The 17,589-nt window shown below is 39.8% G+C and overlaps 1 protein-coding gene across 3 annotated transcripts in view; it reads right to left on the bottom strand.

Moving 5' to 3' along the window:
- DAAM1 (dishevelled associated activator of morphogenesis 1) overlaps positions 1-17,589 on the bottom strand; it is a 170,526-nt gene that overhangs the window by 78,764 nt on the left and 74,173 nt on the right. For all 3 annotated transcript variants that reach the window (XM_081291300.1, XM_081291301.1, XM_081291302.1), the window contains one exon: positions 4,050-4,139. In XM_081291300.1, coding sequence (XP_081147426.1) covers positions 4,050-4,139 — 90 coding nt within the window. The remainder of the gene's footprint in view (positions 1-4,049; positions 4,140-17,589) is intronic.

Genomic DNA, 17,589 nt, shown 5'->3' with positions numbered 1-17,589 from the left:
AGAAGGGGTAAAAAGCATTTTCTGGATACTTTTAGGGACTGGTTAAATGACACAACTAGTACACTTGATCCTGAGAAGAACAGCAATGAAAGAAGATTCCTTCTTGTGCCGATAAGAGTACTGTCAGCACAATACAGTGTGTACACCAGTTTATTTTCACCTCTCTGAAGACCTACTCCTTACTTTTCCCAGGATTTAAAAATCATGTTAACAATAAGCAAATAAAGCATAGCCAGATGCCTTTCGTGGTCAGATGGCTCATTGTTTAAAAAGCTTCAGTTTAAAATCCAAAAGATTGTTAACAGATGCAGTTTCTGGCTTCAGACTGGGAAAAACCTCATTTAAACAAAAGAGTATGTTGTGATTGGAACTAAAAAGGGAATTACCTTTAAAGATAAGAACCACAAACATTTCCTATTTGAAAACACGCCCCATCCCACTAACAGGACCTTTTGGGACCTTTCATGAGAGTTTAAAAATTTGACAATGGATTGCTGTCTATGACAAACCAGGACCGACCAACCAGTCCAGTAACTGTTGGAGATTTGTTTGGACTTTCAAGAAGGCCACAACATCCATCTCTGACTCTCCCCCAGATTACTCAATTAGGCAAAATTCCAATTAATTTCTTTCCAATCATTTTAGCTCCAGAAATACTTTTGCTGCTTTCATTTTGGCTCTCGAAATTAGTTTCCAACCAGAGAAGTTTAGAGAAGTTTCATAAACGAACACAGAGTTGATAAGCAGAGAGCCACTCCTGGGACTTCAGTCACTGTTTGATGGAAAAGAGGCCGTTGGCGGACAGAGGGCTGGCCCTGTGCTCAGGTCCCAGTCTTGTCTGCTTCCAGGACTTCTGTTCACTCACACAGAGAGCCTGCTTTCCACCAGCTCCTGTGGCCCGTCTGTGGGCTTCAGTGATCCCTGCTCTATGGCTTCACTCTGGAATGCCCTGGGTTCTAATCACAAAAGACAGAAAATCCAAAGAAGCCATGTGTGTAGCTTCCCTCAGCCTGAAAAAAAAAATGGATGCAGTATGGCCTGCTGGTAATAGGCCTGACCTGAAAAAGCTACACAAGAGATGTTCCAAGGAAAAGAATCTCTTCTTACTATCGAAGACGGACACAATGGTGCTTCCTTCTGAGAATGGACAATCTGTCTCTCTGGACACCTATTATCTGAAGAGGCAAACATTATATACTGTATCTAGTGAAATATTTGTGTCCTTGTATTCATGATGTATTTATTTATCACAGTGTCTAAGAAGTTCAGTTTTGGACCACAGGCATAGTATGGTTTAAATAGCATGAGGAGTTCTAACCAGGAGAATCTTTAGTCAAGCCATGCTATCATTCATTTTAAAGTGAGACAGAAATCTATAAGACCATGGGATTTCTTAAGGAGTTACAATGGTTTCCCAGTCAGCCATGCCCTTACCAAGCCACACCAGGAACCTAGGGTGCTGGAATGAAGCTAGCACAAGGGCATCCCCCAAGATCTGTGCGAGCCAGACAGGTACAGGTGCAGGCATCAGAAACTGGATTCTGAGGCCAGAGTCCACATCCATCTCCATCCTCCTGCAAACAGCCAACCCCATCATGCACACTTGAGATGAAGCTTGCAAGGGGCTCTGATAGACCTGAAAATTGAAAAACGAGCAGCAGCTGTGAGCCCGAGGTCATTACTATCCTCCAGGGCTTGCCTTCACTAATGTAAGGGGCAGCAGTTTCCACGATTAACTTTCAATTGCTGTCAAGGGTGTCATAAAATCTGGGAAAGAAGAAAACTTTCACCTCAGTAAGCTGCTCCCATTTTCTTACCCTTTCCTTTTGGCCAGTGCATATTCTCAGTCGATGCTTTGTATTGTTTGCTCATCCTGCGGGGAAAAAATCTGCGCTAGAGGAACCAAACAGACAATGCCCTCTGTGTACAGAGGCACAGGAGGATTTTTCTTTCTCAGTCCTAGTGACAGGCCTTTAAGGTGGCAGAGTGAAAAGGACCCTTGCTCCCAAAGACCACACAATACTCTCAGTGTGAGAGCTGAACACATTTTATTTTCATTTTACAATTCCTTATCAAGAGGGACATGGTGATGCATGTCTGAAATCTAGCTACTCAGGAAGCTGAGGCAGAGCAATTCGAAAGTCCAAGGCCAGCCTAGATAACTTAGGGGACCCCTGGCTCGAAAACAAAAACAAACCTCCTTCCTTCCCTGTATAATATATATATATATATATATATGCAATATATATATACACACACCCACATACATATATATATACATATACTTATCATACATATATAATATATATCACATATATATTATATATGTATGATGCATATATAATATATGCACAACATAATATATATTATACATATATAATATTTGTGGTATATATCATATATGTGTATTTTGCATATATGCATATAAAATGTACATCATATATATATAATCTTTATCCATATGTTACGCATGACAATCCATTCAACAAAAGAGAAGTTTTCCAGTTGGCTATAAGACTAAAGAGAGAAGAAAAGGAGAGGGCAATGATACACTGATTGACAAAGATGTCTTACTGGTTACTACTGGATCAGGACCCTGAAGACTTTGATTTGGGCTGATGTAACAGCAGCTCAGCAATCATACTGAGAAGCTACAGCTGGACACATTTCCTGGCAAAGGTCATCAGAACCAAATGGGATGCATAGTTTGACCAATTACACTGCTCAGAGAGGAAATGAAACATGCTTTCATTTTTTTATTAACAGTATTCAGTATTTTTATTTACACAACACAATTCAGTGGGCCAGTTTTCGTGAATTCATTTCAAAGGCCCAGATGCTGAAGTTACAGATGAGAAAGACAAGGTGCCTTACAACCTGTGGCCTGGAGTCAGGTGGGAGGGACAAGTGCGCAAGCTCAGCGCTAGAGAAAGCCCTTACTGAGTCCTGGGAGCTGCCCCTGGGAGGGTGGCACACACGTGACACAAGGAAGCCAAGGGGGCAAAGGTGCTGGGAGACAGCCATGTGGGCAAGTGGAGGTCCCTAACTGCATGCTAGTTACCTAAGAGACAGTTTCCCTGGCTCACTCTGTTCTCAAAAAGATATCGGACTGTTATTATTTGATGCTCTTTTCTAGGTCAAGACTGAATGATCTGAGTGCTCCCTGCCTGTTGGAGACAGCATTTCTTTTAGGTGCTAGTTCTGCCCTTCCCACTTACCCATCTTGGTTCAAGACTCTGTTGGAACAAAGAAAAAAGTGGCAAAACGAGGCCATGAACCTTCGAGTCAGTCCAAAAAAATGGACATGGGGACAGTCTAAGAATCTGCCACAGGGTTAGGGAGATGGCAGAGGAACTTTATTTCAGGAGATGCAGTGTGTGGAGTGATGCCAAGTTCTCTAAGTCCTAGGGAATAAGAGTATTTTCACTGCTCCCAGGTCCATTCTCCCATCACCTGAGGTAACAGAAGCCCCAGCTTTTAAGTGGGAAGTGACTGCCCAGAATAAAGACTTTGTTTGTTTGCAGCGAGATACAGATATGTAAGAGGATAGAAGATATATAACTCCTAAAACATGTTTCTAAAAGACGGCATGGGGGAATTTATGCCCTCTCTGTCTCTTTTCTGTATTCTTGGTTTGGACTATGAAATGACTGGGGAGCCACGTCAAGCTGCACCTTAGAGATAGTGAAATGTAAAGTTGCTAGAAGGTGGTCACAGAGGGCTGTGGATCCACGAAGCTCACCCTGACCTACCTATACAAACTATTGTGGAAAGAGCAGGGAACGCTTATTTCTCCTATAAGCCAGTGTTATTTGGGGTAGCAGTCAAACACAATTATGGTGTCAGGGAGCACAATGGTTACAGGTGTCAGGGAGCACAATGCAGTGTTGACAAAAACAACATCCAAGGAGTTGGCACGTGGCCACATATGGCACCAAGGCCACATCATGACACGTTAACCACACATTCACATTACAAAGGGCTGAGTTCAGGGGGGCAAATGGGAGAGCGAAGGGAATCAAAAATGAGAATCACAATGAATACCTTACCTTTTTCTTGCTACAGTATATTTGCCACTTTTTCTCAGCTGGAAGTGCAAACATGGCTTCCCTGTGTTTGTCTGTGAGGTCAAGTTCATCCTAAGAAGAAAGAAAATAATTAGTATGTCATAGATTAAATGTTACCCCTATAGGGAACACTATCAATATCATTGGAGAAAGGAAGAAAACACGAACACATATTTAAACGAGTCTGGAAAAGATCAAAGCTGTTATCAAGGTGTGTGTCACTACTGTTAAGAGAGCACGTCCTGGCCCAGGGCCAGGCTTTGTGCACAACAGGATGGATGAAGCACAGCCTCAGAAGTACTGAAGAGAAGTGGGCCCCACTTTGGCAGAATCATCCTGAGCTAATGCCAATAGCTCTGTAGGGTCCACTGAGCAGTGAAGGCCATCAAGTGAAGGAGTTTGGGATTAATCATAATAAATCAGGGGTTTCTGGGGTCAACTACAAACACTGACTGGCTGAGCCCTGGAGGGCCCAGACATGATGTGGGGGAGCAACTGCTCTACTATGAATGTGAAATGTCCCCCAAAGGTCCGTGTCTAAAGCTTTGGTCCCCAGGGTGGTGTTATTGGGATGGGATGGAACCTTGGGAGAGGACCTAATAGGAGGCCCTTAGGTCACTGGGAGTATGTCCCCACAAGGGATGATGGGATCCAGTCTCTGCCTCTTTTTCTCTTTTGCTTCCTGGCCCTGAGGTGAGTGATTCTGCTCAGCCACACATTCCTGCAATGAAGTGCTGTCTTATCACAGGCCCAAAACAATGGAGCCAGTAGATCATGAACTGTAGCCTCAAAACCTGTGAGCCAAAATGAACCTTTTCTTTTTATAAGTTAATAATCTCAGGTATTTTTGTTACAGTGACAAAATACTAACAAAACCACAGGAAAAAGGCCATGCTGTTGTAACAAACTTGGTACCTTAGAGGCACCATGGCCAGATTAGTTGAAGCACTGGGTTACGCAAAGGACCATCAGATAAGCTAGGCATGTTGGTGCATGCTGTAATCCCAGCGACTCTGTAGGCTGAAGCAGGAGGATTGCGAGTTCAAAGGCAGCCTCAGCAACTTACTGAGGCCCTAAGCAACTCAGTAAGACCCTGTCTCTAAATAAAATATAAAAAGGGATTGGGGAATGTGGCTCAGTGGTTAAGCGCCCCTGGGTTCAATCCCCAGTACCAAAACCAAACAAACAAATAAACAAAAAAAAACCTATCAGATAATAGGTCTGAGAGATGGAGTGTGACCAGTTTGTAGAGAGCCTTAATGTGCTGGAATACAGAGTTCATTCTCCTGAACAAGATGAGCCAATGACGTTTTGGGGAAGAGTGTGACATTGTCATCACCATAAACCACAACGAACATTCCCTAAGCATTTCGTGTGGGACATTTTCTCATTTAGTTCTCACAATGGCCCTAAGAGGTCCATTCTCTATTATACATCCACACTGTGATAATAATCCCATTGTAAAAGAGCTGGGTAAAATTAAGGCTGAAGAATACGTCACTGGCTCAAGACTACATACCTGCTAAATGATGGTGCTGGGTTTCAAGCTGTCTAACTGCAGAGTCTAGACTCTTAGCTCCTCAGTTCAGAGTTTCGAAACATTAACTATAGTAGTGTGTAGCTTAGACTGGATAGTAAAGGAGGGCAATTTACTGATATTAATAACTAATGAAATACAATAGGATAACAAATATAAACCATGCAGAGAAAAGTTCTTAGCAATTCCTAAGAGCTCAGTCTACAGTCAATGTAGAGCAGCTGGTACTTTTTCATTCTGATAGGGAAAGTTATCTAGTCAAGCGTAGTATATTGGTGGGTGTGGGTAAAACTTAAAAGCTATGAATTAAGGCACAGTAAGGTCTCAGTTCCTGAGGAGTATGAACAAGTTCCCACCCCAAGAGGCTTCTGTGTTTATCTGCAGCTCTCCCACAATGTGGACATGCAGACACAGAATACTGGCTTCATATCTTATACTCCTACCACCATTTAGTCATCAAGTCCTATTACATCTTCCTTGAAAAATCTTATTATTTCCCTCTGTTTCATTCCCAGTGAAGTCACCTGAACTTACTTATGCCCTAATAACCTTTCCCTTGGCTTCTGGCATGGCCTCCCACTGCTCCTCCTTGCCTTTCCAATCTTTACTCAGCACTGCTAGAATTCTCTTAACGTAGTGGTTCTCAAACTTGAATGAATCACCATGAGTGCTTCTTAAACCACCAACAAGCGCAAGTGTCTAGGATTGAACAGGTGGGAGAAGCCACGTACATACACGTTACTATTCAGTTTCCAGGTGTTTCTGATGCTGCTGGGTCTGGAGACCACACTTTAGAATCACTGCCCTGTCAACAGAGCACCAGTGCTGTTTCAAACTCCCAGTTCAGAAAACTTCATTACTTCCACAGGACCTGAAAAACTAATTATCCATTCCTCAGCCTGACTCTTGAGGTCTTCCATTTATAACCCAACTTACTTTGCCAGGCTTGTTTCTAGTTATCCCCGTACACCAGATCTCATTAACACCTCCACCTCCAGAGCTAAGGCATGCCAACTTCCCCAGGGAAGTTTTCAGTCTTGTAAAGTCTCTATTTCCTCCTCTCCGGGATGGGCATATTATTTCTCTTACAAAGATTAGCAACATCAACTAAACATGTAGCAATGCCTGGCACAGGGCGGAAACTGTACTGTAGATATTTCTCTTGTCATGTAAACACAAATGAGTTGCTATTTTCTTTTAAGAGCAAGGTAAACAGTTAAATCACACACACACACACACACACACACACACACACACACACACACACATCCTAACCACAAGAAACTAGCTATTAAGAATTTCAACAATGAATAACCAGGAAAGGAATGAAGGGTTTTTACAGAAAATTCCATGATGAGGGAACATGTTTAAAATGTTAGAATTTTGGCATGCAACTGTTATAGATCTGAAGTGATTATTTTCTTGCCTTTCTTCCTTTTTAAATTTCCTACAAGTCACACCTGCTCTCATCTATTGACAAATGGGGGAAATAAGAGTAACAAATCACTTCCCAACAATCGGGTCAGTTAATCAAATGACTCAATTATATATTGCTTAGTTTGGGGGAAAAAGGTGTTCGATTTGTGAGAAGAGAACAGCACAATTAATAGTGCATCTTTTACTACACGATAACAGTTTTTGCTAACTGAGCAGACGTGTGAAGAAAAGTGTGAACCCTAAAGCCTAGAAATTCACAGCAAAGGGTATTAATAGTACTTGACATTGTTGTTAGAGGTAGACAACTTCTGCTGAGACACAGAAATTACCGATTTTAAATTGAACACAGATAAAATACAACTTAAGGGCAGATGGCTTCAGGCAAAAAGAAAATTTTCAAAAAGTAAAACAAAATGTTAAAAATTGGTATAGAGTCTCTGGATGTAATTTTGGGTTATAGTAAGGAAACTGTAAGAAACACAGGGCTGGAGGTATGGCTCAGTGGTAGAGTGCTTGCCTAGCATGTGCAAGGCCCTTGTTTTGATACCCAGCACCACCAAAAAAAAAAAAAAAACAGGAATAAATACAGACTAATAATATATAATAGCTAACAATTTTTGAGCAGTTTCTATTTGCTTAATAGTAATGTTTTATGTAGATTGATATATTTTGGTCCTCATATCAATTCTAAAGCGGATAATATTATCCCATTTTTCATAAATTGAGCAGTGTATGCAAGGCACCAAAGCCAGCAGATAGTGGAAAAGGTAGAGGAGTCCAGGCTGTCCGGTTACAGAGCCTGTGTTCTTAATCACCACACTGTTCATTCTGTCAACCAACCAGCAGATACGCAGGATCACATCACTGATGCAGACATGAAAAGTCTCCATGTGCTCTGTGTCTGTGAGTGAAAGAAGGAGGTTTTGTTGGCAGACATCCCTGGGTTCTAGGCCTTGCCCTTATTGTTTATGCAACCTTGGACAAGTGATTTAACCTCTGAACTTTAATTTCTTCATCTGAAGACAAAACAGTAATATATTCCTGTTAGTTTTCTCAATGATTTATTCCTGCAACCAAAATTTTGTTGTTGTTGTTGTTGTTAGTTGTTTGTTGAATATCCAACTAAATGCCAGACATTATTATGTAGGCACAGTACAGACAAAAATCTATCATCTTCTCAGGAGGGCAGAAGGGAAATCACATAATTACAGGATGATCGCATGCTAAGATTTTGAAAGCCTGCTTGTTGTGGGAAAGATGGGACCATGAAGGCTTTCCCAGCAAGGTAAAGTGACAGTTTATAGATGAACAGGAATTAAGGAGGTAAAAAAACAATGGAGACAGTGAATGGAGGCTGTGAAAGCCACTCTGAACTTTGGTTTTTATCCTCAGAGCAATAATCAAAAGTCACTGGTGAATTCTGAGCAAGTATGACAGATCAAATTAGGCAATAATTTAATCTAGGGAGTGCCTAGGCACAATGTCCGGGATGTAATAAGACTCTCGCCCCTTCATTCCAAAACATCTCAGCTGTGACTCATTCAAGAATGTAAGACTATAAGAGACTATCACACAGCCTTAAGAGATCCATTAACACTTCCTGGCTGTCCTGCCCATTCTAGGATCAACACCAGGCATTATAAAGAACACAAAAATGAACGACACACCCTGCCTTCAAGAAATTTATCCTCTAGTTAGGAAGACAAGATGACACAAAGCTTTCACAGCTCCTTTCTTTTCAGAATAAATTCCAAATTCCATAGAGGGTAGCAACTTCCAGCATTTGGGATCACAAGTGGACAACAATCTGTGAAACTTTTCCCAGAGGTCCCTTCCCATTGTTTCTAAGGAGCAATCCTACTCAGCCAAGCTTTTCCAGGGAATCACTATTCCCTACAGGTAGCCCATGCTTCCTTTCCTGGGACGGGTAGCAACTTTGTGCCTTATGGTATATATGGTATATAGCAGGGCTACCATTATGTTACTGGCAAGTCTGACTCCCACTATGAACTTATTCCAGTGGAACAGGAACTCAATTTGCTCTATTCATCTTTGCACTAATTGTCAGTCCCTAAAACAACTTCTGACACAGCAGGAACAAAAAACAAACAAACAAAAAACAAACAAAAAGACACCACCAACAACACCAGTAAGGAAGGAGGAAAGTGGGGAAGGTAGGGAAGCCGGCAAGGAGGGAGCATAGGAAGGGACACTGTAAGATACAGTGATTGTAATCAGTGTATTTTAAAGATTAAAACCTATGCTTTTTTTTTTCCTTTTTTTTAAACAAAATATACTTATAGTGAAATGTACAGATCTTAAGCACACCATTTTTGAGTTTGGCAAAAGCATACACTGAAGTGGTTGTAGCACTTAACACTTTAGAAACTGATGGTACCATTTTGCATTCCCATCAGCAAAATATGGCATTTCCAGTTACTCCTCATTCTCACCAACATTTGTTGCTATGTCTTTTTAATTTTAGCAATATCAGTTTATGGGAAGTGTAACCTCTATGAAGTTTTATTTTGCATTTTCCTGAGGACAACTGATACTGACTATAACTTTCCACATGTTTATTGGCTATTTATATGTGTTCTTTTTATGAAGTACCTATTCAAATATCTTGTCCATTTTTTATTAAATTGCTTATCTTATTTTTATGGACTTAAAGAAACTCTTTATAAGATTATGGAAATACATCTTTGTCAGAGACATGTATTGAGAATACTTCTAGCCTGGCTTGTCTTTTCATTTTGTTAGGAGTATATTTTGATCACCAGGTGTTTATATTTTTAATGAAATCTAATTATCAAGATTTTTCTTTCAGACTTAGTACTTTTAAGTCTTAAATCTTTGTAACTTATGGGCCAAAAAATACATTCCATGGTTTCTTCTGGAAGCTGTATATAGTTTTACTTTTGGCTTCCAAAAGCTTGAAATCTATTGTCCATCCCACAGATTCTACTCCTGGATAACATAAAGTGCTGCTCTAGTTATAAAACAGGTGGGCTGCTTTTCCTTCTCTCCTTTCCAATTACTTGCTCTCCTTGCTGGATACAGAGAAAAATAAAACACAGGCGATAGAGGAAGGAGAAAAAACAATGGGATACAAACTAATTTCAGAATCACTTTGACAGATTGTTTCTTTAACCTCTAAAATTACTTTAAAGTAATGTTACAGGAGATTTTTCATTCTGATCATTAAAATACTGAAAGAGGCAAACAGGGGAAACAAAGCAATTAGGATCGTGGTATCTCAAACAGTACCTCTACATGTGAATTTTTTTAGATAAAGTAAACAACGGTACAGAGGCAGAAAGATCAGTGTTGGTCGGAGGCGGAAGGCTGAAGATGATCAAACGTACGACACAGGGGAGGTGAGTCTGGAAATGCTCTAGTGGTGACAGTAGCACCACTGTGAAAACTTATTAAGCCCAAACTTCCATTTATAATAGGTGGATTCTATGACCCATAAAGTACACTTTATATGCCAATAAAGCTGTTAAGAACCAAGTCAAGGTTGGGGTGTGGCTCAGTGCTGGAGTGCTTGCCTGGCATGCACCAGGCCCTAGGTTCCATTCCTAGCAATTCTCATTCATATTCTCTCTCTCTCTCTCTCTCTCTCTCTCTCTCTCTCTCTCTCTCTCTCTCTCCTTAATGGTGCTCCAGGAAAACAAACAATTCCTATGTAGATCTGGCAGAGAAAATAGTCTTGTTCATAGTAAGAAAATCAAATTCTGGTTGAAAATGTAGGTAAATCAGGGAGTTGGCTTAGAGGAGAACTGAAGTGTATGAAGAAGGAGGCACCGCAGAGGAGCACTGGCTTCCTTGTGTGTCAACAGCCAAGCTTTCCACCAAAATCAACAACCAAAGGTCATCAGCTGAGACCCAGGAAGCACACAGAGGAGCACTGGTTATAGAATCTTTCTTCTTTGCTATATTATTCTTTCTGGATCGAGTTTTGAGAATCATTTAAAGGACATGATTTAGCAAGTGATGAGAGGAGAAACCGTGCACTAAGCCTCATTCCTGCCACAGAAAGCTCAAGTTTCATGAAAATTGGAACCAACAGACAGAACCCTACAGGCTCCTTTTGGAGAAGATATTAATTATACTTTTATATATTTACAAAATGTGTACTTTATGCGGCTAAGATATTTTGGAGAAAAGACATTTTTACTATTATAAGAAGACAGGACCTCTGAGGGAAACCCAGCGGTGGGAACGACAGTCTAGGCCTCACCCCTAACAAGCACATTATTAAGCCCCACTGTGAAAAGCTTCTGCACAAACAAATCCCACCCATCCACCACTCTGGAGCAAGCAGGCAGTTCTATAGAGAAACCTACATAAATCAGAAAACAATTGGCACAGCACAAATCAATCTAAGGAAATGGACTGATTTGGTAGATAAAACAAGGGAAGGAATTTTGAAAGAATAAGGGTCTTGAAGGAGTAGAAAGATTAACACTTTGTAAAAAAAAAAAAAAAAAAAAACTCTTTTTAGAGATTTCAGCTCATTAAAATATGACATTATTTGTAAACCCTCCAAAGCAATATTTAAAGCATTTATTCTTTGAAAATCGACCGAACTGATGAATTTCAGTGAGCTGGAAGGTAAGTTTCTGGGTAGCAAGAAATCTCTAAGCAATTCAGGATTTCTATTTCTGATGAGTGACGCTAACCCTTTACATAATACAAATACACATACAGACAGAGGTTACGAGGTCACTGAATGTCATGGGGCCCAATGGAGAATTAAGAAACAGAAGCCCACGGTCCCTCAGGATTCTCCTGCTCATCTACTCACTGTTTTGTGTATGCTTGTGTCTTGGGTTTCATCTTTTTGTTTTGTTTTGCTTTTTAATGGTCCTTGACAAGCTAACCGTCCATCTGACTCAATGTCAAGAGCTTGCAGAATTTCCAACCCTATTATTACTCAGACAAGTCTGACTTTTCTCCTTCAAATTAGATACTTCTGGTATTTGCCGCAGCCACCAGGCCCAAGTCACCTAGCCTAACCCCAGTCAGGAGTTTCCCGCAGGCCCAGCAGGCTGCACCCCTATGGTTTACCTCAGGGATACACCACCATTAACAATGCCCTCTCCGAATTGAATCCTCCCTTGCCACTTCACAGCACCAGAAATAGGTCAGACCTCGAAGAGGCCAGTGACTAGACCTCAAGTCAGCAGTCATGGGGACAAGTACAATGAGGAGAGGAAAAGGCCAGACAAGGCAGATGGAGAATTGGGGGGGGGGGGGGGTGACACTTTGGTAGCAAAATTAAAATTGAAATATTACACTTTGATAATTGTGAGACTGTGATAACTGACTAAACTTACGCACATCCAGCCCCATCAAAGCAAACCACCATCACACCTGGGAATCAGGAATTGCCAACACAACTCTTAAATTTTAACTGCAATGACCCTGAGATCAGTACCTTGTTTCCATGGTGGTCGTTAGAAATCTGAAAAGTTAGATAAGACTTTTTCTCAGTTTAAATAAAGGTGTATTCAGTGAATTATTACTTGCTCCTCACCAGCCAGGAAAGCCAGAAATGGAAAACAACAGAGAGCTTTAAACCCCAAAAGGGATGTGTACACACAGAGAACAAACCTGGAAGGTTTCCAGCCTCTAAGATCTCTGCCAACATTCTTAGTCATTACGCAGAATGCCACAACCTGACTCACCACCACCTACACGCCAATCGTCTCTGTCTGACAGGCATGTTTTCATTCGATACAAAAATAAGAAGTAAGAAATCCCACAAGCAGAGGCTGACTAGGAGAAATAGTTATTACCTTCTTACTACTGAGGGTTTAGTGTCTTATACTATTCCCTTTCTTTCCCTTATTGTAGGCAATGCAAACTATATTCCATTTTCTAAACAAAGTCTGCTGCTAAACCTGCAGACTTCTTTTTAATTTTTTTTTAATTTTATTTTTTAGTTTTCAGCGGACACAACATCTTTGTTTGTTTGTGGTGCTGAGGATCGAACCCGGGCCACACGCATGCCAGGCGAGCGCACTACCGCTTGAGCCACATCCCCAGCCCAAACCTGCAGACTTCTTGTTCAGCTTTTGTTATTGGACTAGAAATTCATTAGAGTGACTTTCTTTTAATTAATCTGAAATACCAGCAGAGTTTCCTAGTCATCTAAAATAAACAACTCTGTTGTCCATATCAAAATCATCTCCTAATATCCATCCATCCACCCAAATTTCCAGTTTTTAGTCTTTCACCCAGGGCAACTGCAGTTGACAAAGCTTAACAGAATTTCTAAGCAGTGTTTTCCTAACTAAATGGAGATTTGCTGGCAGCTCATCTGACACATTTAAGCTTTAATTGGGTCAAAAGACAATCTAGCACAAGGAGTCTCTTCCCACAGCGCGGCTATGTATTTACTTTACCACGCAATAAATGGTGGAGAGACTTTTAAGAGTAGAAAATTTTTCTTAAGCGCTATCAATTATCCTTATCCTTTAATCTGCTACCCTTCAGGGGGAACACTTTGGTGTTTCCATAGTAACTAACAGCCCAATGAGGAAGATGACTAAAAAGGATGACAGGTGAGTGGGGTGTAGGGAGGGTGCAAGGATCAGCCTAAACCTATTACCACTACTTCAAAAAGTATTCAAAACACAAACCCAGATGCTGATGGACTCAGCAGTCACTAATCCATTCACACACACGTATGCATTCATTAAAATGCTTACTGAGCACCTGCTGTATTATGCTTCACTAACTAGTTATCCATCCATCCATCTATCCATTCAGACCACAAGCATTTATTGAGCACCTACTCTGGGCCAGGTATTGTTCTAGGCTCTGGAGTCCCCGAGACTGAAAATGCCAGGCATAACACTTGAGCCATTCTGTTCTGAGATGCAAAGGTGCATATTCATAGTGGATTTCACATGTTGAGTTATTTATATGGAAATAAACTCAAGCTGACAGCTGAAAAGATGGCAAGGGATTTTCTGACTCCTTCTAAATCTACTATATGCCCATCTTTCCCGAAAACAATCCATAGTGGTGAGTTTTCAGTCATTTGATTAAATTTGGTTCCTAAGTATTATAATGTATAAAGAAATAAATACCTAGCAACTTTAGGATGTTTCCAATAAATTCATTTATAACTGGGCAAAAGAAAAAAGAAAAAAGAAAAAAACTTTTTGCCTTTTTTAGGGATCTAGTTCCCCCCCCCCCAAAAAAAAAAATTCCAGCTCTTCATCCATGAACCAGAAAATTCTAACTAAAAGATGTCATTAGTCACGGACCTCTCATAATAGGCATTAAGAAACAGTTTGAAATTTCAAAGGAATTCTGGAAATTGAGGGGGGTATTGGGGAGGTTCCAAACACAGCAGGTAAAAATTTTCAAAGACAATTTAGAACTCAAATATAACATCCATGTATTAGACATTTACCTCCCAAAGGCCGTGTTGCATATGTTTTGTAAGAGCAAATGATGGTGTTAGATGATGCCAAGATATATTCTTATGTACAGTCATTTGTAAAAACACAACAACTACCAGAACCTTCTAGCCATTACTAAAACACACTTTCAAAATTACACTTGAAACCCTACCTAAACACCACTTTTAGCAATCAATCTCCCTACCTTTGAACATCATATTATATGGCTTATATATGGGACTTAAAGGGAGTGGGCAGGTTAATACAATATATTTGACTTTGTGTAATTTACACCTGGGACTAAGTTAAATAATCAGGTTTTAAATTGTAGCTAAAGCTAAGTAGGTCCATACAATTTGGGTCTCTTTAGGATTCACATAAATGGAAAATATCAGGTCCAAGGGGATTCATAACCATTTTTAGTATTATAAATTCAGACGTGGCTTTGCACTACTTCTATGTAAAAAGAACATTTTCCTGTTTCTTTCCTCTGTCTCTTCATGCTCCGCCATTTCAAATTTCTTTGATTTGATACCAAGAAAAATCCAGAAATAAGTAATAACTAGATTGATAACAATGTATCTAACATGAAGTCAAAATCCAAATTTAACAGCTTTAATGATCTTCATGAGATAAAAAACAAATTTGAGACTACAAGGAAGAGTTTTACCATAGGCTTTAGTGGCTACTCTTAGTGAATCAGAAGACTAGAAGGAAACTTTCAAGCCCGTCTCAACCATCTTACAGTCTTATAAGCAGAGAGTAGGGGCTTCAGCCAGTACAAAGAAATGTGTAATGTCTACTGGCATGAAAATCTGCTACCAATCCTACTTTGATTCTCAGAAGAAATGCAATGTTCTATTCAAAAGCACAACAGATAGAGGTGACCAAAACCACTTACATCTCAGAGCCAGAATAATTTATCTATCAAGTTCTGGACTTAAGATCATTTTTTGACACCTTTAAATCGATTGTATTTTGGCAGCAGTTCACATTTACTACACAGGAATTTTAACACATTTAAGCCCATATCTATATTCCCACTTCCCTTTGTGATATACTGCATATTTTCACACTGTCCTAAGCATTTTTCTATAAATTCATCAAGTTGGCTCATCTATATATGCTCTAGTGTCGAGGGAAGATCCACTCAATACCTTTTTCTTCTCTGTCAACTAGTTATTTCTATTAGCCACACAGAATTTTCTCTTTTGACATTTATAGGTTTGTCAAACGAAAACAAACCTCATGGAAACAGACCCATTTTAATATCAATTCCTTCATTAGAGTCTGATTTTTGGCTTCCAGACAACAGGGTACTCTGGAACTATTCTAGATATGTCTTTGAAGTCTTTACAGTCTGGTTTCCTCTGCTTAATTATCAAGCACTCTAATTAAGAAACAATAAATTAAAACTATGTCTCCTTACCAGTATTTTTTTTCTTCTATCAGTTTAAAATTAAATATTTCTACTACCCATTTTTTTTGTCTTTCTTGGAGACAGGGAACAGAACAGTGCCTCTGAGGAACTCTGTTCTTAGTCATGGTCTTAGTGTAAAAGGCAAGTTTTAAAAATAAAGAGATAAAATATGATGAAACTTTTCATTGATTATGGTGACAATGAAAGAATTTTATTATGAAAGCAAGCTTAAAATATCTCTAGTAATGGAAAAGAAATTATGTCATCCGTCTGAGAAAAGAGGTAATGATTCCCACGGCTGATAGGGCAAAATTTGTACATCGGTTATTTCTTAAGTCTGAGTTGGATTCCTGTTGCTCCTTTCATACCAATGTGACTTCAGAGTATGTTGAAAAATGAAGAGATTACTGATGTGGGTTCCCAAGTGAATGTATTTGGCACAGTGACTGTGAACTCATCTAAATCTGATCTATCAACTAAATTCTCGCCCATTCTTACTATCTTGGTTTCCCAGATTCTGTGCTTGTTACTTAATGTTGAGAATGTCCTCAGAACTCAATGAAATTGGCCAATACCAATTATATTTATATATAATTATAGTGAAGATATATTTTCTCACCCTACTGTATCCAACATAACTATCTTTTCGTTTGGATTTTAACTCTGACAACCCTCGGGAGTACAAAGGGTGGTTTTGTGACCAGTGATGGATTTCTCAACATATTTCTTTAAAATATTTTACATTTCCTAGAAGGCACAATACTAGGTATCATCTTAAATCATTTGAACCGTTGGCCAAATAAATGGAAGAATAAAAATAGGACTTGAAAGAAGACAGATGAACCAGAAAACAGTAAAAAATGGAATTGGTAACATTTCAGGATTAGAGAGGCATGGGCTCTTGCTGCATACATTTTCAAACTAGCTATAAATTCACAGTGCTGTATTATAAATGAAAGCTTTCCTTTAAAAAGTCCATGAAACAGATTCTAAATGTACAACATGTGAGCTATAAGAGGTGAGATTTACTATAATACACTTCAAAAATAATAACCAGACTTTGTTTTAAATCTGAATTTCTCCTCTAGAATCTCACACAGGAAAAGCAGTTGGACATTGTGGCCATTTCACAGGGCAAAAGAGCTGAGGGTGACAGAAGCAGAAACTTTAAGGAGGATACCAACTCCAACACCTCTTGCTGCTGTTGGAGATTCTGCAGGAAACCCTCACCCCTGGGGATATACTCCAGAAAAGAGCAGTAGGGGGCTCCTAGTATTTCTCTCTCCTTTCTATTTCAAAATTAAAATAGCCAGAGGAGGTGTGTTGTTGTCAGAATAAGGCTCAACAACTGGACTTAAAAAGGGAAACACATTCAGAATCTACTCAGTGAGACCTGATACCATGGTTAACCTTACCAACACCTCACAGAGGTTATGGAGAGCAATGGCTGTTTTTATAAATGTAGCCAAGTAGCAAAATGTTTTGATGTACTATGCTTTATCCAGTTCACTGGGGAAACCTGTAAGAAAGCAGAGGTGTTCTTCTCTGGTTCAAGGAAGAATTCGAGATATATATTTCAATAAACAATCCAACCAGGACCAATCTGCCTTTTCCAGGCTTGGATTCCCAATCCTCCCTGCCTCCTATTTTTAGGCTCCATCTAAACTGAACCTCATTCAGTTCCTTGAGCCTTCCATGCTTTCT

This window comes from Spermophilus citellus, assembly GCF_964194105.1.
Source record: "Spermophilus citellus genome assembly, chromosome: 4".
Taxonomy (NCBI): domain Eukaryota; kingdom Metazoa; phylum Chordata; class Mammalia; order Rodentia; family Sciuridae; genus Spermophilus; species Spermophilus citellus.
Note: the sequence above shows the minus strand (reverse complement) of the source record. Positions and strands in the feature narration are given on the sequence as shown.